We start from the raw sequence: 21,285 nt of genomic DNA, 5'->3' as shown, positions 1-21,285 counted from the left end.
CAATAAAAAGAATTTTAAAAAAAGAATGAGACAGGTAAACAAGCATATAATCCGTCAAGATGAGATACCTAGGACTGTCGTTTAAATACATTCCTTCGATTCCTTTCAGTAGCTGGGTTAAGAGAGAAGCCACAATTTGGTCAGGTCCCAAGGACCTGCTTGTAGAATATCGACCCAAGGCCAACTTTTCAGTGATGTTCTAGAATGATCAGTGCTACTCAAACTTTATCACATATAAGAATCACAGTTAGGGTTTGTTAAAACACAATACTTGGACCCACCCTGAGAAATTCTGAATTAGTAGATTTGGGGTGAGACCTGAGAATGTGCATTTCTAATGAGCTCCCAGTGACACTAGGTTCTGGGACTACACTTTGGGTTGCTTGCTTTACATCCATCCTTTGAGTCTCTCAATAATTTTGATTATGAAAATTGCCTTTTCTCTCTTCTCCCTGCTGGTTCATTCCCATCAGTGCAGCAGTAGCCTCAGAATTCTCAATTTCAAAAAGATCCTGTGTTGACCCTATATCCTCTTTAAGCTGTGCCGAGGAGCCCGGTTTCCCCCCTAAGGGGTGAATTGCTTGAAAAGGTACCTTCACAACCTCGGAACACACAAAATCAACCCACAGAAAAATTAAGAAGCACTGATAGCATGTATATTATATTATATTATATTATATTATATTATATTATATTATATTATATTATATTATATTATATTATACTATTTATAAAGATTTTATTTTTAAGTAATCTTTATACCCAGTGTGGGGCTCAAACTCACAACACTGAGATCGAGTCGTGCACTCCTCCAACTGAGCCAGCCAGATGCCCCTATTTTTAAATAATTTAATTTTTATATTAATCAAACACATACATTATGGCAAATGCAGAAGAGAAAAATATTACCTTTTGCTCTATCAGCCAAAGACAAATACAGTTAATATTTTGGTACATTGTGTGCATTCATTCACACTTTTTTTCTTAAGCTAGCTTAGGCATTGAACATACAACAGTGAAAAAACAATGTCCCTGTTCTCACAAAGCTGACTTATCTTAATATAAAAAAAAAATTCATTAAAAAAAACAGTTCAAAACATGGATAATCTAGTCTAAATGAACATGAAGAGCATCTGAAAAGAGAATGATTCCACATAAAGACATGTATACATATGTTTCTAGGGCATTATTCTTTGTAGCTGCAAACTGGAAACAATCCACATGTGAATCAACTAGTGAGTAGATAAAATGTAATGCATTGACACAACGGAGTCCTTTTCAACAATACAAAGGAACACAGTAATATGTGCTCCCTGCGGATAAACCTCACAGAGATTATACAACATGAAAGAGGCCAGACCTGAAAGCCCGCATATTATACATTCCATATATAGAAATTTCTAGAAAAGGTAAATCTATAGAGACAGAAAAGAGAGCCATGGTTGCTGGGGCTGGGAGCAGGAGTGGATTGACCACAACCCAGTTTAAGGAACTTTTCAGGAAGGTGGAAATGTTCTAAAGTAGGATTGTGTTGATTGAAGGTTGTGCAACTCTATCAATTTACTAAAAATCATGGAACCCTATACCTACAGTAGGAAATTTTAAGAAAATTCCAAAATTACCAAATTTTAGGAAATCTGTATCAGTCAACCTGGGCTGCCTTAACAAAGTACCACAGACCGGGTGGCCCAAACAACAGAAATCTATTTCCTCACAGCTCTGGAGGCTGGAAGTCCAAGATCCAGGTGTCAGCAGCGTTGGTTTCTCCCGACTTCTCTTCTGGGCTCACAGTTCTCCCTGTGTCCTCAGATGACCTTTTCTGAGTGTTCACATCTCTGGGGTCCCTTCCTCTTCTTATAAGGACACCAGTCATAGTGGATTAAGGCCCCAGCCTAATGGCCTCATTTTTCACTTAGTTGCTCTTCAAAGGCTCTGTCTTCGAATGCAGTCACATTCTGAGGTACTAGAGGTTAGGGCTTCAACATATGAATTTATGCAATTCAGTGCCTAACGATAAATTATGCCTCAATAGAGAAAGGAAGCCATACAAGGTCAAAAGTTGTCTGAACTTCAAGTTCTTCCCTCCTCGCCCTTCAATCCCTGCCCATAAACCAACACATTTGGCCAGTGGAATCCCACTACAAATTCCTTTCTCCACAGAGAGAAAGGAATAGCTTTGGTAACAGCTGTTAGAACAACGGTAAGGAAATGCACATCCTGGCTTATTAATTAGCCCTGGACTGATAAAGTGTTTGGAGCCCACGAATGGGTCCAGTGTCACATTTTTATCCCATTCAGAGTTAAAGAAACAAGAACCAGTGTTAATGAACCACCATTCAGAAGGATATAGTGTTGCCATGGAAAGACGTCTGTGTTAAGTGGAAAACGCTAAGTTGCAGAAAACCGTGAAAAGTATGATTTCACTTTGGTGTGAAAACACCACCCGTAAGTGGTATATTTCCTTCTAGAATAACACAAAGAAGGATTTGGGAGGCACGCACTACACCCGTAGCAGAGATCTACCTTTGGGATGGGAGTGGAGAGGTCTGAAGAAGATCATCATGGTTTATTGGAAACTGGGGCTGGAATTTTTTTCAAGAAGTGCATATTTTTAATAGACTTTATTTTTTAAAAAGAGTAGTTTTAGGGGCACCTGGGTGGCTCAGTTGGTGAAGCCTCTGCCTTCGGCTCAGGTCATGATCCTGGAGTCCTGGGATCGAGTCCCCACATCGGGCTCCCTGTGCCCCTCACCCTGCTCGTGTGCTCTCTCTCTCTCTCTCAAATAAATAAATAAAACTTTTTTCAAAAGTGTGCGAAAAAGAGCAGTTTTAGGTTCACAGCAAAACTGAGTGGAAGGCACAGAGGTTTCCCATATAACCCCTGCCCCTACACACGCACAGAGCTTCCCCCACTAATAACATCCCCCACCAGATGGTACATTAGGGACAACTGATGAACCTTCATGGGCACATCATTATCACCCAGTGTCCACAGTCTGCATCATTAAGGTTCACTCCTGCTGTTGTACATGGGCTGTGAGAAATGTACAATGACATTTATCGACCATTCTAGAATACAGAATCAGTAAAACCCCTCTGTGCTCCACCTATTCCATATTAATTGTTCTATTTTCAAAGATAGTAATTCAAAGAACTGGTGGTATAAGGCACTATCCAGAAGCCCTGCCAAGTCACATGCTGACGAAAAGCACGGTGCCGTTTTGTGTGTTCTCCTGATAATGACATTTGATGTAATCTCCTGATAATTAGCTGGTGATTCACACCTGGCCCATTTGAAGTGAGACAAGTTTACATGCTTGGCTGAAATGATCCTAATTTGAAATGGGATTCAGAGACTTGGCGAGGGAGAGCAGACATTTCACTTTTTCTAGGAATGGGCGTGGTCTGATAAGAGCTGCTTGTAGGAACAGACTAGTGCAATGTAGTACATTTCTAGTCCATACTGCCATCAGTATAGTGTTTTCTAGAGATTTTATGGGCACCAAGCAGCTAAATCTTATGGTGAATTGGCTTAGGCACCTATTGGCACAACAGATTCAAATATAGTGGATGATTCCCCAAGAAGCCACAAGGATGAGACATTAGTGAAGAATTTACGGTCGATAAATCTTTCCCCCTCTTTCTCCAGTGTGCCTCATCCATATTCTATCCAGGGAAGACTTCTTGGCAGAGAGCAGTGTTTTTGGCTTAGGTTAGTTTCCAGCTCCTCAGCCTGGCAGAGGCTCCAAGAAGTGTGGCAGTCTGTAGCGGAGCTGTAAACTTGGTGTTTGACCGCTTGGGGTGGCCCTTCTTCCTGGGGACACCTTCCTCCTCCCTTATTCTGCCTGTTGCCTGACAGCCTGGCTCTGCCCCAGCTTTCTAGCCTTCTCTCTCTTGGCGCCTCAGAGTAGCCCAGGAATTATTCCTCCAAAGCTCTGTTCTGTGAGATCTACACATCAGTTCAGTTCAGTTAAGTCCAGCAAACTTTTATTAAGTGCTTCCTAGGTGCCAGACTCAGCGGGGATACTATAATGAGCTCACAGTCTAGCGGGGCAGACAGACACATGAATAGATGCTTTGTGTGCAGTGGGGTCAGTGCTCAAAGAGAGGTATTTAATAAATTCATCTATCCATTCATCCATTCCTCCAAAATATATTAAGAATCTACCGTGTTCCAGGCACTATGCTAGCTGCAAGTGAGCAGATAGAGATGAATGAGATACTGTCCCGGCCCTCATGGAGCTCCGAGGTAACGGGAGAGAAAGGAAAGACATGCAACAACAACAACAACAACAACAAAAATTTCAATGCAGCTAAATCCAGCCACAAACAAGGCCAAAGTGAGCACAGACAGGGGTTGAACTTATTTGTGCAGGCTTCCTGAAGGGTCTGATCTGGAATGACGGTGTCAGAGTTAGCCATGCAGGAAAGGATGGAAGGAGCATTCCAGGCATCAGGAATGGTGTGTGCAAAGGCACTGGGGACAGGGACAACCTGCCTGGTGCAGTATTCAGGGGACCACAAGTAGTTTAGTATTGCTGGAATGGAAGGAGTCAGAGCTAGGGAAGCGAGCAGGGGCTGGATCCTGAGGCATCCTGTGTACCAGGCAAAGGAGAGGTGGCTTTACCGTACGGGAACCCCTGGAGGATGGGAAGCAGTGGAGAAACATAGTCAGATTTGCATTTGGGCCAGTTCACTTCACTGCCGGCAGGTATCATGCCGCATGGTGAGGAAACCTCCCCACGATGACAGGTTAGTCCAAAGGAATAATCCCTGAAGAAATATTTTCTTTCTTTTTTTTTTTTTAAATAAAAGTAACCATGGTTACTTTAGAGAATTTGGAAAACATAAGAGATGCAAATAAGGAAGCTGAAATCACTCATAATTCCATAAACAGATGTAGATCCATTTGAAAATATGTATGTCTGTATATATCACGTGGGGATCATTCGCTAGATGAGATTCCTGTGGTGACTTTGTGCACCACATACTAGAGAAAATTTTGTATTCTTTTCCCCCTTGACATTGCATTATGAGCATTTCCTCGTGTCAGTAAAGATACGGTGAAAACAAACTTATTCTCGCGGAGGACGTGTCCAGTGTGGTGGCCAGCCTGTGAAGAGATATTGGAGGAGAAGGGGCAGACCCTTCAATGTTCCTTAAGTCATACAAAGCACAGGTCCTGGTAGTTAGTTTAATATGTATTTGTTGGATTAAATATCAGCTAGAACTATCCTGCACCTGAGTGGTATTTTGCAAAAAGTATCTGTAAAGAGAGAGCGAGCTTCAAGTAAAAACCAAAAGGCCGTCTGATCGTGGACACTCTACCTACTGATAATTATTATCCTTCATCCTGGAAAATTGCACGTGGTGCCAGAATATGGTGTTACAACACCAGTGTTTATATCAGCCACGGCCCAGAACAATCAGTTATCCCTCTTGTACATTAGTCATGCTCTTGCATTTACCGCCTTTCTCTTGCTATCAACTTTTATTTTTTTATTTTTTTTAAAGATTTTATTTATTTATTCGACAGAGATAGAGACAGCCAGCGAGAGAGGGAACACAAGCAGGGGGAGTGGGAGAGGAAGAAGCAGGCTCCTAGCGGAGGAGCCTGATGTGGAACTTGATCCCGGAACGCCGGATCACGCCCTGAGCCGAAGGCAGACGCTTAACCGCTGTGCCATCCAGGCGCCCCTGCTATCGACTTTTAGAACTTGACTGGAGGGTGGATAAGAGAAGGAAGATCACAAGCAGTAGATTTTATAGCAGTGTAGGCAGGGTAAATATTCTAATTTAGGAAAGAGTTGAGGAGCTGAGAACCGTTGAATAGAATGAGGCATTCATTTCTTCACATATTTTTCAACTGTGTGTCTGTGTTAGGCTGTCTGATTGGCTTCTGTAAGAGAGCTCCAAAATAATAATGCCTGAACTGGAAACAGTTTATTTTCTCTCTCAAGTGAAAGTGTGATGTGTCCATTCCCCACTTCATCCAGAAGTGTGGAATCGTCCAGATCAAGATTCCTTCTCTCTTGGGGTTTTGGTGTCCTCCACAGGTAGCTTCCATCTTGTGGTCCAAGATGGCTGCCCTAAGTCCTGTCATCATGTTTCCATCCCAGACAATGAGAAGGGGGTAAGGAAGAGGGGAGGCCAACACATTGCTTTCAAAGGCAAACCCAGTAGTCACACACATACCTGCGCTAACCTCCCATTGGTCAGAACATGTTCCCACAGACTTGCAAGGGAGTCTGAGAAACATATTTTTCCTGGTTGGCTATGTGCCAGCTAAAATTCCAATGTTCTTTTTCTAAGAGAAGAAGAGACTGGGTGTTGGAGACCAGTCGGCTCTCTCTTCTACACTACGCTGTCTTGCCCCAGGAGTGTGGAAGACAATTTAAACTGGCCCCACTATGAAATTCCTTCATGTTCTAAGACACTGGATTTGATGTTTCCAGACGATGACTCTGAGCCTCCTGAGGAAATGGAGGAGGAGATTCCTGTGGTGATTTGTGCCGCGGCGGGAAGGATGGGGGCCACCATGGCTGCCATCAATAGCATCTACAGCAACACTGACGCCAACATTCTGTTCTATGTCGTTGGACTCCGGAACACTCTGTCTCGAATCCGGTAATTTGTGCACTGTAGACTTTGGGGTTTTCTACTTTTTCATCTTTCTTATCTTTCCTTAAAAGGATTTCCCTGTGTTTTGGGTTTGATAAATGTCATTTGAATTATTCGAGGTTTACTTGGTGACCTGACAAATGTGTTGCCCAGCAAAGGAAGTTTCAGCAAAGCCTCATTAATCTCGTAGGGCAATGCATCATTCTACCCAAGCCATTGTCTACTGAACTAAAGAATTACAATCCTTAAGCTCGTTATGTGGAAGTCTTTCTTTCTAAAATGGTTTCTCTTTTCTCTGATTTCTTTACCTGGGAGGATATTAATATAATATCATTTTAATATGACCCGGAATCATCACTAATTATAATTTTTGAACTGCACAGCGATCTGTTTCCTGTCACACAACATACTAAAAAAAAACAAATTGGAAATGGATTTAGAGGTAATGAACAGAAAATACAATTTTGAAGTATTATAAAAATGTGGGATAATTATATAATTTTGCTATGGAAAGTGACTGTAAGCCCAAAAAATCATAAGCAGGGGCACCTGGGTGGCTCAGTCATTAAGCCTCTGCCTTTGGCTCAGGTCATGATCCCAGGACCCTGGGATTGAGGCCCGCATCAGGCTCCCTGCTTGGTGGGAAACCTGCTTATCCCTCCCCCACTCCCCCTGCTTGTGTTCCCTCTCTTGCAAGTAAATAAATAAAATCTTAAAAAAAAATCATAAGCAAAAAAAAAGGCCAGATTTTACTGTATAACATTTAAAAACTTTATTTATTTATTCATTTGTTTGTTTGTTTTAAAGAACCCAAGTGTTGGAATTAGCACACAAGGACTTTATTTATTTATTTATTTTAAAGATTTTATTTATTTATTTATTTAGAGAGAGAGAGCGAGCGAGCGCATGAGCAGGGAGAGCGGCAGAGGGAAACGGAGAAGCAAACTCCCCCTGAGCAGGGAACCTGATGCGGGGCTCAATCCTAGAACCCTGGGATCAAGACCTGAGCTGAAGGCAGACACTTAACTGACTGAGCCACCCAGACGCCCCTAAAAACTTTTAAATGATGAAAAATACTGTAAGTGAAATTAATCATACAATGAACTAGGCAAAATATTTCAACATGTATTATAGATGAAGGATTACTATCCAAAGTATATAAAGAATTCTTACAAAAAAATTTTAAACATATAAGCATCTAGTAGAAAAATGAGTGTGGAATACAAACAGACAATTGACAGAAGAAAAAATACAAATGGTCAACAAACACGAAAAGGTATTTTGTGTTACTAACAGGGAAATGCAAATTAAAATGACAATGACATATAATTTTTCACTCATCGAGATGGTAAAAATTATATAGGACAACAATATCCAGTGCAAGAAATGGACATGCTTATTACTTATTTAAACAATGTCCACTTTGTAAATTGGTAATGCATTTTGAGAGGGCAATATGGCAATGTCTAATTAAGTTTCATATGCATAGAACTGCTGGAGCCACTGTGGAGCACAGTATGGACGTTCCTCCAAAAGTTAAAAATAGAACTACCCTACAATCCAGTCATTGCACTCCTGGGTGTTTACCACCCAAATACAAAAACACCAACTCAGAGTGATACATGCAGTCCTACGTTTATAGCAGCCTTATTTACAATAGGCAAATCAAGGGAGCAGCCCAAGTGTCCACGGATAGATGAACGGATAAAGACGAGATGCTATGTGCATATAATGGAGTATGATTCAGCCATAAAAAAGAATGAAATCTTGCCATTTGCAATGACGTGGATGGAACGGGAGGGTCTTACGCTAAGTGAAATAAGTCAGTCAGAGAAAGACAAATAACATGGTTTCACTCATACGTGGAATGTAAGAAACAAAAAAATGAGCAAAGGAAAAAAGAGAGAGAGAGAGAAAGAGAGACAAACCAAGAAACAGACTCTCAACTATAGAGAACAAACCGCTGGTTCCCCGAGGGGAGATGGGTGGGGGCTGGGTGAAACAGGAGCGTGGGGGTTAAGCAGAGCACTTGTTGTGATGAGCCCCGAGTGATGGATGGAAGTGTTGCATCACTATACTGTAATTAAAAGAGAAAGAAGGCGATGCGGGTATTCTGACCAAGAAGGTCCTCGAGGCCTATTGTTAAGTAGGAGATGCACGTTGCAGTAGGCCTCATATGGTATGATCCATTTTATGAGTGTCTTATCCGTTCAGGCTGTAACAGCATGCCCCAGACTGGGTGGCTTATAAAGATAGAAATGTATTTCTCACGGTTCTGGAGGCCGTAAAGCCCAAGGTCTAGGCCGCAGCCGGTTCCACGTGCGGTAAGGGCCTGCTTCCTGGTTCACAGAGGGCTGTATTCTTGCTGTGCCCTCCCATGGTGGAAGGGTAAGGGGGTTCACTGGGGTCTCTTCTATAAGGGCACGAATCCCATTCGCGAGGGCTCCACCCTCAGGACCTAATCACTTTCTGAAGGCCACACCTCCAGATGTCATCATGTTGGGGATTAGGTTTCAACACATGAATTTGAGGGGGGGGGGGACAAAGACATTCGGTTTATAGCTTTAAAAATTAAAAAACCAGTGGTACCTGGCTGGCTCAGTTGGTGGAGCATGTGACCCTTGATCTCAGGGTTGTGAGTTCAAGCCCCACATTGTGTGTAGAGATTACTTAAAAATAAAATCTTTTAAAAAGGGGGGCACCTGGATGATTCAGTTGGTTAAGCATCTCTCTTTGGCTGAGGTCATGAGCCCAGGGTCCTGGGATTGAGTCCCATGTGGGGCTCTCCATTCAGTGGGGACCCTGCTTCTTCCTCTGCCTGCTACTCCCCCTGCTTGTGCTGTCTCTATCAAATAAATAAATAAAATCTTAAAAAAAAAACCCAAACTATAAATGTGTACATGTACATGTATGTGTTTCTATAAAGAAAAAGACCTAAAGATCTCCATCTGTGTAACAGTGGCTATCTCTGGGGAGGATGGAGGGATTAGGGACAGCAGTGATGAAGGAAAGTTCAAGGCATTTGAAGTGTTATTTCCATTATTCGGCAGGAGAACTAGGGGCGCCTGGGTGTCTCAGTCGGTTAAGCATCTGACTCTTGGTATAGGCTCAGGTCTTGATCTCAGGATTATGAATTTAAGCCCTGCTTTGGGCTCTACACTGGGCATGGAGACTAAAAAAAAATTGAAGAAAGGAAAGGGGCGCCTGGGTGGCACAGTGGTTAAGCGTCTGCCTTCGGCTCAGGGCGTGATCCCGGCGTAATGGGATTGAGCCCCACATCAGGCTCCTCCACTATGAGCCTGCTTCTTCCTCTCCCACTCCCCCTGCTTGCGTTCCCTCTCGATGGCTGTCTCTATCTCTGTCGAATAAATAAATAAAATCTTAAAAAAAAATTTAAAAAAAAATTTAAAAAATTTTTAAAAATTGAAGAAAGGAAAGGGGCACCTGTGTGGCTCAGTCGAAGGCCATGGCCCCTGGGGCCTGGAATCGCCCCTTGTTGGGCTCCCTGCTCAGCAGGGTGCCTGCTTTTCCCTGGGCCTTTGCCCCTCCCCCCATTCATGCTCTCTCTCTCTCTCTCATTTGTTCTCTTCCTCAAATAAATGAATAAAATCTTAAAAAAGAAAGAAAGAATTTATTTTTCTTAAGCTTATTTATCTTAGTAATCTCTCCACCCAACGTGGAGCTTAAACTCATGACCCCAAGATCAAGATTTGCACGCTCTTCCAACTGAGCCAGCCAGGCTCCCCAAGAATGTATTTATGGATGACATTGGTAATTAGGTTTTTAAGTCCTAGCCACTATTAGGAGGCACTGGGATATGGAAGACACTCACTCCTAATCTAAATGGTCCTTGGCTCCTGTGGGTTTGAGGGCTTATGTATAGGTTCTAGATTTTCTGTCTCATTTCTCGCTCTTCTTATCATCTATTGTTGCAGATTGTTGCTTTAGCCTGCTGTTAACAGCCCTGTAATTATCTGTGGGTATGAAAACCAGATCACCAAACCCCAAAGGGTAGCATGTATAATATGTTCTGAGTAAGGGTTTGTACTCGAACAGAAGGCATGACCTCCCGGGCTCTGAGCAGGGACTGTCTCCCAGCTCTGGGTTGTGCAGTCTACTATTCCCTGTTTTAAATTACTAAAAACCAAAACCCCTCTTTTCACTCAAGTATAATACAAAAACAGAAAATTGCATAAATCCTGCGTACAGCTTAGTGAGTCATCACAAAGTACACATACCCTTGTAACATCCGCTACCCAACGTGGTACCCAACTTTGCCATTCTGACGGATGTCCAGGGCTATCTCACTGTGGTTTAACTTGAGATCCCTTTATTTCTAATGAGTTGGAGCACTGTTTTTCCCACATTTCTTGGCCACATAGAAAGTCCCGTGCATGCTTGAGTCTCTTGCCAGTTTTTCAGTTGGGTTGTCTATCTTATTGACATGACTTCTCCCCACCTCTGGATTTATTGAGATAGAATTGACATATAATGTTGTGTAAATGACTGTTTTTTATGGTTCAAATTTTGCAGATCTAAATTTTATTCAGAAGGTCGACTCTTTTGTTGATTTTTGAACAACAAATGCTACCATGTGTGGCTTTTTTTTTTTTTTTGTATTTTGAGGTAATTTCTACCAAGAATTGTATTATTAATTGGATAAAAGATAGTCACAAATTGTGTAAGACTGAACAAAAAAGGGGAGGGGGTGGGGACAGGGAGGAGGTGAAGGTGGGAAGTGAGGACAGGTGGGGAACAGTGAGAGACAGAGACAAAGAGATAAGGATAACTTCAAATCATCCTTGGAGTCCAAACAGCAGAGTAAGAATGACTTCCATCGAGAAGATTCAGAATGTCCTGCTTCATAACTTGATAAATCTGTTAGCCCGTGGCAAACATAGACCAGCAACCACAGATGCTGCTTTATGAGAAAGAAGGAACATTTTTGTTCTTCCAGTTTCCTGTGGAGATTATGTGGATCTGGGGAGATATTTGGTTATTACTATTTTGCGTCATTTCCTTTCCAGAGTTATGCGAATTAAAGGAAAAAGAGAGGAAAGATTTGAAGCCAGACCAGATTGGGGGGGAAAAGAAATCAGGATTTATAGACTAAAGTCTACTAAGTTTATACACATTTTATTTTTAACTTTCTAAGGAGGCAACAGATTGACTCTGAAGCAATAGGCAAATTGAGGAAAGGTTGGAGGTATATACTAGAGCTTTATTTTTGTGGGTTTTTTTTTTTGTCATCTCTTTAGAAAATGGATCGAACATTCTAAGCTAAGAGAAATAAACTTTAAAATCGTGGAATTCAACCCTATAGTCCTCAAAGGGAAGATCAGACCAGACTCATCAAGGCCCGAATTGCTCCAGCCTGTGAGTAGGAAACACGCACATGCTGGGGACAGTCTTTGGTGAGACCCTCACTCAGTGTGGAACACTAGCCACTGGGACGCGGATGGAATATTTTTGAAGCAGTGTTAGATCTCCACCAAGCTCTGCTTATTTATAATTTATAAGCCACCTGTTCCAGAAGGATTTAAGATAGTTTACATAAATATAATGAAGCTATTAAGGAAGAAATGAAGCATAAGAAAATGTAGGTTGGATTTATGTGTGTGAATATGCCTGTAGGGGTTGGCGGTAGGGGCCAAATAGTGAGGCCAGGAAAAAATATTCCCAACCCACAGGCTGTTGTGTGTACTGCAATTGGACATTAAATTTAGCCCAGAGTATTTCAGAAGCTAAGGAAAAACAGTAGCATGATAGATTATATATCTCATAGGATCAACTAAGATATTTTCAGGAGACACCCACTATTTTCCCTAGCATTGGGAACCTTAAGGTATTTTACTGCAAGAGTTCTTACAAAAGGGACTCTTTTTTGCATAAAGAGTAGTGCTGATGGCAGGTTTACAGAAAATGCAGCCACCTTCTACATATAATTGTTACTGGAATCCATCCTCGAAAATTTACTGAATTCTAAGCCCTTGGATGACATAATCTTTTCCCAGTTCCTTTTATTTATTATCAGACTGTGAGCTGAGATGGGATTTTGGATTAAGAGGTGTGGCTGATAAAACTATATGACTCCCACCCTCAGCTCTTGCCTGCCTGAGTTTTTCTGGGCCAAGGAGCTAAGCGGCTGAACTTGTGGCTGGGATGCCTCTGTGCCCATGTGTGTGTGCACGTGCGTGTGGATATCTGTGCGTGCGTGTGTGTGTGCACGTGCGCGTGTGCATGAGGCTAATTTAGTTGACAGCAAATTACGAGTGTAGAGGAGAGCAGGCAGTCTGTGGCCTGAAAGACTGACCGGGAAGGAAGCCTCTGCCTCCCACAGTAGCCGTGCACAGCGGTGAAAGTGTCCCGTCACCGCCTCGGTGGCTGAGGGTTGGGATGGAGGAGGGCGCTGATCAGCCAGCACGGGTGGCAGCCCCAGGCCCCCATCACTGGGCACTGGGACGCTGCAGTGAGGCATATTTTGCTCCGGACCTGGAGTTGAGCTGAGGCCACGGTCAAAGCCACCCCCCCCCAGCGCTAGAAGACACGGAGCCACAAGCCTCTTCCCCACCATCGCTTCTTTTGTTGTTTTAACAGCTGAACTTTGTTCGATTTTATCTCCCTCTGCTTATCCATCAACATGAGAAAGTCATCTATTTGGACGATGATGTCATTGTACAAGGTATACTCGCGGACTGCCAAGAACGCTGGGAAAAGGAGTAGCTGATAAGTAGAATGACTTATCTCCTTCGTTTTCCAAAGAGCTAGGTGCCCAGTGCTTTTGACTTGTGTACTCAAGTCGGGAGAGAATAGTAGTGTTACAAGTTTGCGAATAGTTTGAAAACGGGGGTCGATACTCACTTCCCTGGACAGTCCAGCTGACCTTCTGAAAGCTACTCTGTCAAAGTCAGCAATAAATAACCTAGTAGCCTTCCCTTTCTCTGCATCCCTACGATGTAGGGCAATGAAGTCTCCCTAATGACATTCTCAGAAGTGAGCTAAGTTTGGGTGTTTCAGTGTTGCTTTCTGTCTCCCACGTGCAAATAAAATGAGCACAGGTGTGTTGGTACATGGCAAACAGACGTAAAGAAATCGGCCCAGTGCCGATCCGAGCTTACCATCAAGTGGCTTTCTGAACTGAGACAAGCTAGTTACTAAGTCATTCGCCAGGCCACTTGAAATTGGGATCACATACTTTTCCTCCATAGCAAAATTGGGGACAGTCTGACGTTCTAAGGCTCTATCTAGCTCTAAAACAAATGCTATAATATTTTAACTCCTGGTGTTTCTAAATTCAGGTGATATCCAAGAACTCTATGACACCACGTTGGCCCTGGGCCATGCGGCAGCTTTCTCGGGTGACTGCGATTTGCCCTCGGCTCAGGACATGAACAGATTTGTGGGGCTGCAGGTGGGCTCGCTGCTTGGAGGTCCTGCCTTCGCCCTGCTGCTCTCATCCCTTCCCTTCCCCACAGCTCACAATAATCTAACCTGGCCGAACCCCGCCCGGGACCGCGGGGAGGCAGAACGGCCCGGGGGCCCTGGCAGCCCGTTCCAGCCCAGCTCCGTGCCTACCGAGTGTGGGGCAAACTAACCCTGCAAGTCCCGTTCTTGTCTGAAACACGGCCACAACGGTTCCTGTTCTGCTCTGTTTTTGTGAGCCGCGATGAAACGGCGTGATGCCCAATCCAGCCTGCGGTAATGCTCCAGAACGGACCCTTGTTCTGTAGGTGGCTGGAACCGCACTCCCTGGCCGAGATGGGGTTTCCTGTAAGAGACTCCCTGAACTTTGGGTTCTGTTTTCAGAGCTGTGATCATTGCTTTCCCCCCTTTCACTAGGGGAGAATACTGATTTTCCTCAAGGCTAAAGAGCTCCTTATCCTGGAGGAAATGAGGAAAGTTGAACCTGTATGGAATTCTGAAGCCAAAAGGATGGCTTTCAAATACAAGGTGCTGTTAAGAATCAAATGGTGTTCTCCAAAAAAAATTCCAGGAAATAATTTTGTATGCGTGACAACAGAGATGTGACACGCTTGGAGGCGTAGGCTTCCAGGCTGCCCCCGACTTGGTCCAAAGCTCGACTCCATCACTCAGTAGGTTTGTAACCCTGGGCCAGTGACAGTCGTCTTCTCCCTCAGTTGTCCAACAGAGGTAGTAAGAGTACTTCCCTTGTAGAGTTATTGTGAGAATTAAATTAGTTAATACATGGACACTGACTGCATGCAATGAATGAGGTAATGCGTGCAAAGTTCCCACAACTGCCTGGTGCCCAGCAAGTGCACAAGTGTTTCCATTATTTCCCTGTTACATTTGAGCGCCACACTGAGGCGGGTTAGGACAGCCCGTGCGCGTGAGACACTATGTCCTGCCTCACGTCACATCCGTTCAGCCTCCCTCTGGGCCTGACACTGTTTTAGTACCAGTGAGACAGTAAACAAAACTAAAATTCCTGCCTTTGTGCAGTTTACATTTTAGTGGGAAGAGATAGTCAGTAAACAAAGTATTTAACAGAGGGTCAGGGTGTGGGTCGGGCTGTGTTTTAAACGGGGTGATCAGAGCAGAAGGCTCTGTTGAGGTGATGTCGCCGAAAGAAGACATACACCTGAAAGAGCTGAGGGAAGCACCTCGGAAGGTATCTAGGGGAAGAACATTCCAAGGAGAGGTCACGGCAAGTTCAAAGGTCCTGAGGCAGGAGTGTGTCCTCCTTGTACTGAAGGAACAAGGAGAGCAGTGTGGCAGAGGAAACAGGGGTGAGCACAGATGTTAGAAAGAGGGTGGATGGTGCCGGGCCTGGCAGCCCATCTCAGGAACTCGGGCTTTTACTCTGAGCTGGGAAGCCACTGGAGAGGCTCTGAGCAGAGGAGTGACATAGAGACAGAGTGGAGTGGAAAAGGGTGGAAGCAGGAAGAGTTCAGGAGGAGCTTGCAGAAATCCTGTGACTGGTGATGGCGGCCTGGACCGGGAAGGTAGCAGCACAGACAGTGTAGTTTGGAACATGAGACCAACAGGACTTGCTGACAGATTTGGATGAAAAGTGAATGAGGAGCCACAGAGGACCTAACGACCCTGGGTTTTTTGCCTAAGTATCTGGAAGAATAGAGTTGCTAGTAACTGAGGTGGGGCGGCTTGTCGGGAAGCAGGTTTGGGACAGGATTGGGATCCGTGTTTGAATGTAAGAGGAGCTGCCTTGTTAAGCCTCCCGGAGACAGAGGTGGCAGATGTGGCAGGAGCTGGAAATCCAGAGACGTCGGGGCTGGCTATGCGGATAGCATTTCGGGCCATGAGACTGGATGAGGCTGTCGGGGGAGTTCATCCTAGAGAGAGGAACAGGTGCTGGAAACGAGGCTGGGGGCACTCAGACTTAGAGGTTGGGGAAATGAGAAAACCAGCCAGGGATGCTAGGAAGTGGCTGGTGACAGAGCAGGAAACCCAGAAATACTGCACGGTGGCTTCAAGAAAATGATGATTTTCCAGAAACAAGAGATTTGGTCAAAAGCATCTCCTGTTCCTTTATAGAATACATACATGGGCTATCTGGACTACAGGAAGAAGACTATTAAAGACCTTGGCATAAGCCCCAGCACTTGCTCTTTCAATCCGGGGGTGATTGTGGCCAACATGACGGAATGGAAGCACCAGCGCATCACCAAACAACTGGAGAAATGGATGCAAAAAAACGTGGAGTATGTGCAAACCTCTCTACATTTTCTGTGCTTGGCAGCAGAGTTATCTGTTAATTTTCTATGCATAACTCAGGTTAGAAATGTTTCACAGACAGCTTAGGTCAGATTTTCTTACAGAGGCACTGATGAGAAAGAATGGGGACAAGAGATGACAATCTAGTCTCAGATGGTATGTCAGCGGAAGCGAGATCCTGCAGAATCTTATTATGCAAACAGTTTTCTAATGAATTAATAATGTAATTTTTAAAAAGGTTTTATTTATTTATTTGACAGAGACAGCAAGCGAGAGAGGGAACACAAGCAGGGGAGTGGGAGAGGAAGAAGCAGGCTGTCAGCAGAGAAGCCTGATGTGGGACTCGATCCCAGAACGCCAGGATCACACCCTGAGCCGAAGGCAGACGCTTAACCGCTGAGCCACCCAGGCGCCCCTAATAATGTAATTTTAAGTCTTCTCCCAAAAGCCTAGTGAACCTTCTCCACTGAAAATCATTTATCTCAGTCGAGTTTCTCCTTCTTACATAGATTTGTTTTACGAATTATTTTATAGGGGCGCTTGGGTGGCTCAGTTACTTAAACAAGTGACTTCGGCTTAGGTCATGATCCTGGAGTCCCAGGAATGAGCCCCACATCGGGCTCCCTGCTCAGCAGGGAGTCTGCTTCTCCCTCTGTCACCCCCCCATTCTCTCTGTCTCTCAAATAAATAAAAAAGAATTATTTTATAAACTCAACTTTGTTTTTGAAGGTTGAATTTTTAAAAATGTATCATTTTTCATTATTGAAGTTTTAAAATAGAAAAAAAAAACACCCTTCTAACACAACAACTATTACCATGTCATTGTATTTCCTGTCCATCTTTTTTACCTGGATATTTTAAATACCATCATAACCTTGAGTTTGTAATAGTTTCTCTACATAATGTAGGACTGGAATTTGATCTTCCATATTTGCCATTAAAAAGGCTGAAAATTAAAATGGCAAAATGCTATGCTGTGAGTCTAGACGAATTATATGGGAATTCATGGTATTCTTATAATTTTGTAGAAGTCTGACAATTTTCAAAATAAAAGGTTGGGGGAAAATGAAAAACTATAGTCTTATTATATAGTGGGAGACTGTCTTATATCCTTCAAAATTAGAAGATTCTACTTTATCCGAGTCTGTGCGGCTTGAGGCCAAATGTTGCTTTTCTATTCCATTTCTTAGGGAAAATCTCTACAGCAGCTCCCTGGGTGGAGGGGTGGCCACCTCCCCAATGCTGATTGTGTTTCACGGGAAATACTCGGCCATCAACCCCCTGTGGCACATTCGGCACCTGGGTAAGTAATTTAGGGAGACAACCCACGTGTGCACTTTACAGACCAGTGGGCACTGAGGGGCGGAGAGTGTGCTATCACACCAGCTGCCTCCGTGCACGTCCTCCAGGTGATCTTGGAGGTTCTTGCTCGGATCCTACAAACGCAGCTGATGAAAACGGCCCCCGAGGTGCATTTCCAGGAATTCATGGGATGCACGTGGCCTCAGGCTCAGCAGACAGTATGTGCTCAGTGAACATTACCTACTGGTAAAATAGGACTTCCACTGTCAGAACTTCTTCACTTGCCTCTTGGCCCTCCTGCAGTAGCCTGCAGTGGGCAAAACCACACGACGTAGCGTAATGGTTTACGATGCATTTAGATGGCTTGTAACTTCTCTTTTAAAAAGTTGTTTCCTGACTGTGTACCACGGGAGTCTTTTATTCACCCTTCACTGCAGGAGTGCAGGCTCTAGGACATGGCCTGCAACCCCCACTCTGCTGTTGCCTATGTTGGGCAAATTAGTCACCCTTCCTGTGCCTTAGTTCTCCATTTGTAAATGGAAGCTGATAGAACCTTATAAAGTTTTTATAAGGAATAATTTACCTAATACATGTAAATTGCTTATCACAGAGCCTGGTGCAGAAGCTAGTCACGTTCATTCAAACACATGGCCACAATCCCTTAGCCAAAAGCACGGGCCAGACCTGTTTAGAACTGGGAAAGGTTTGGCATTTTAAAAGGGTAATGTGATGCATACATTTATGTTATGCAATACCCTGAGTGGGATCTAGGTTTTGCTACCAAAAAGGTTATTAAAAATCCTCTTGTTTTCAGACATTTGGGCATTATTTTAGAATTGGAGACAATGGCTTATGGATGTATATTTACTAGGTACCTTCCACACTGTCAAGAACTGAGCTAGTTCTGGTGACAAAGGTGAATCTCATTTCTAATTCTCAGAACCACCTGCAGGGTGGTATGTCCCTTACTCTCCCTTTTAAAAGAAGGGACACATAAAACTATCGAAGCTGGGCTCCTGTCTCTTAATGATTCTGTGTAGATTTGCTTCTGTCTCATTACCAGAATCTTCCTTGATTTTCCTGAGCACCTGTACGCACGTGGGAGCAACACAGGGAAGTTAAGGACACTAGTGTTCCATCTGGTTTAATTTATAATAATGCTGTGTTCCCTGTTAGGTCAAATATCAATGTCTCCATGTAATCAATGTGCAGGAAATCTCATCCAAGTTGTAGGTCTATAAAAAAGGTTGTGTAGGAATAGTTATGCAGAGCTTAGATTGATAAGGTTACAACATTCCATGATCTTGAACAGAGTCTCAGTCACATTTTAGGAAGTATCTAACTGGTACGCAGGAAGGGACAGAATCTTCCTACGGGAAATCATTTTTCTTTGTAGAACAGGGACCACATCTGTGCTGAAGGTTTTGGAATCAGGGAAGTCTGCAAAGTAAATCTACACAGAAATCATTTGAAAAATGATTCCGTTTTTAGAGTGTTTTGGAAGCAGAAAGCAATATAACACTAATGGGTATTAAGTTTGGGTCTAAGCAGGTAGCCTTTTTTTAAAATGTATGATATATATTTAGCTAAAAGCAAACTCCAAGCCCGTAGGGAGTCCTCCGATCATGGAGCAGACAGATGACATCCCACTGAGAGGAGACTCTAAGGTGCTTCTTCCCAAATGAGCATTTCCTTTGTACAGAGTCTTTGGAAGTTGATAATTATTCCAATTATGTTACCATAGCCTGAAACACCTAGCTCCTCTTCTGAGACACCTTCACAGCTATGTTTATGAATAATAGAAGATGGGGTTTTTTTTCTTGCATCATATATTAAGCTGGACTAACACACAACTCCAGCTATTCACCTTCTCTTCATTAAGGGATTTTCAGTTTAAAAAAAATATATCAAATTCTCTTTCATAGAAAATTTAACACCATAGAGGATACTAAAAAAAAAAAAAAGATTACATTACATACACAAGATCTTAGTGTACTTCTGGAAGAGATACTCTTAAAAATCCTCTGAGCAATGGCAGGATTAGGGTAAACGCGCCATCTCTAAGTGACTCCTTATGAGGGGAATAATATTCAAATGGAGACAGTTTGGGGCGCCTGGGTGGCTCAGTTGTTAAGCGTCTGCCTTCGGCTCAGAGCGTGATCCCAGAGTCCTGGGATCGAGCCCCACATCAGGCTCCTCCGCTGGGAGCCCGCTTCTTCCTCTCCCACTCCCCCTGCTTGTGCTCCCTCTCTCGCTGGCTGTCTCTCTCTGTCAAATAAATAAATAAAATCTTAACAAAAAAACAAATGGACACAGCTTTGTGTTAGAAAGTGAATCTTCTTCATCACATTTCACATGGTAAAAACAAGATCGTTACAGGAAGATGTTGCCATACTAAGGAGGGAAAATGTACAGAAAGGAGAACTATAAACTCTTAGTTGGAGGGAAACGGATACAAGTTCTTCTGGGGACAGTGTGGCAACCTCTTATCAAAAACGTCAAGGCACGCACACTTCACTCTGATTCCGCCTACAAGACTTCACCTGACAGATCTGTAGACACGCACAGACGTGCACAGGAGACTGTTCGGTGTTCACTTCTCTCAGTGAAGGGACAGACAACCTAGACAGCCTTAATAAGGAACTCACTAATAATTACATATCCATCCTATGTAGTCATTAAAAATAATTCCGTAATTCCACACGTGCTGTACTACACACACACACACTCGCACGCACACACACACACACACACACACACACACACACACTCGCACACAGGAAGAGTATTACTGGAAGGATTTCATGAAAAGCTCTTTAACTGGTTATTTTGGAGATCTAGGGTAGGTGGTAAATTCTTCCTTATGTACTCTTTGATTTGCTTAATTTTTAAAATAATGGACTTGTGTTCAATTTTCAATATAAAAATTTTACTTTCTAACAAGCCTATTATTTTCTTCTAAACACCACGAAGGCTGGAATCCAGATACCAGATATTCGGAGCATTTTCTGCAGGAAGCAAAATTACTCCACTGGAATGGAAGACATAAACCTTGGGACTTCCCTAGTGTTCACAACGACTTGTGGGAAAGCTGGTTTGTTCCTGACCCTGCAGGGATATTTAAACTCAATCACCACAACAGCTGATATGACTTGACATTTTAAGTATGTCCTGCATAAAAATGTGGGATTGTGCATTTGTAGGCCTACTATTTCATTGTTCTTTATGAATAGTACCTTCGATACATATGACCCACGATGTAAACCACAAAGACTACTGTGTGCAAACAGTACCCTGGGTCGCGCAGGCATGGACTCCTGAAGTACGGGGGCGGGGGGGATACACGGAAATCACGATGACGTGCGTGAGCTGTATTGTTGGAAGGAAATAAACCCGCTCAGTTTCAGCAATTTGCTTAGCTCTGAATGCAACTTGCGTTCACAATTTTTAAAAATTCCTAAATGTGTTTTTTCACATGTAGGTATTTTTTAACAGGTTGCCAGTCTTGTCTTTTGTAAAACAATATATTACATTGAAAACGTGAATGTCTGAAAAAATAAAATATTTGCAGATTTTCTAATGATTTTCAGTGTATATATTATTCTACACGTTAAACATAATACAGGGTAGACTGACCTCACGTGTAAAGGGGGAAAGAATACCAGTC

At 43.2% G+C, this 21,285-nt stretch overlaps 1 protein-coding gene across 4 annotated transcripts in view; it reads left to right on the top strand.

Moving 5' to 3' along the window:
* The window catches only part of GLT8D2 (glycosyltransferase 8 domain containing 2), a 43,541-nt gene extending 22,343 nt beyond the window's left edge, over positions 1-21,198 (top strand). For all 4 annotated transcript variants that reach the window (XM_008705680.2, XM_008705679.2, XM_040637392.1 and 1 more), the window contains 7 exons: positions 6,455-6,626; positions 11,879-11,996; positions 13,218-13,302; positions 13,919-14,031; positions 16,137-16,303; positions 17,507-17,619; positions 20,592-21,198. In XM_008705680.2, the coding sequence (XP_008703902.1) occupies positions 6,455-6,626; positions 11,879-11,996; positions 13,218-13,302; positions 13,919-14,031; positions 16,137-16,303; positions 17,507-17,619; positions 20,592-20,764 (941 nt within the window). In that variant the 3' untranslated portion in view covers positions 20,765-21,198. The remainder of the gene's footprint in view (positions 1-6,454; positions 6,627-11,878; positions 11,997-13,217; positions 13,303-13,918; positions 14,032-16,136; positions 16,304-17,506; positions 17,620-20,591) is intronic.
* The last annotated feature ends 87 nt before the right edge of the window (positions 21,199-21,285 follow it).

Source organism: Ursus maritimus, unplaced genomic scaffold, assembly GCF_017311325.1.
Source record: "Ursus maritimus isolate PB19 unplaced genomic scaffold, ASM1731132v1 scaffold_21, whole genome shotgun sequence".
Lineage (NCBI taxonomy): Eukaryota > Metazoa > Chordata > Mammalia > Carnivora > Ursidae > Ursus > Ursus maritimus.
The sequence above is the reverse complement of the archived record's forward strand: the minus strand, read 5'-3'. Positions and strand labels throughout refer to the sequence as shown.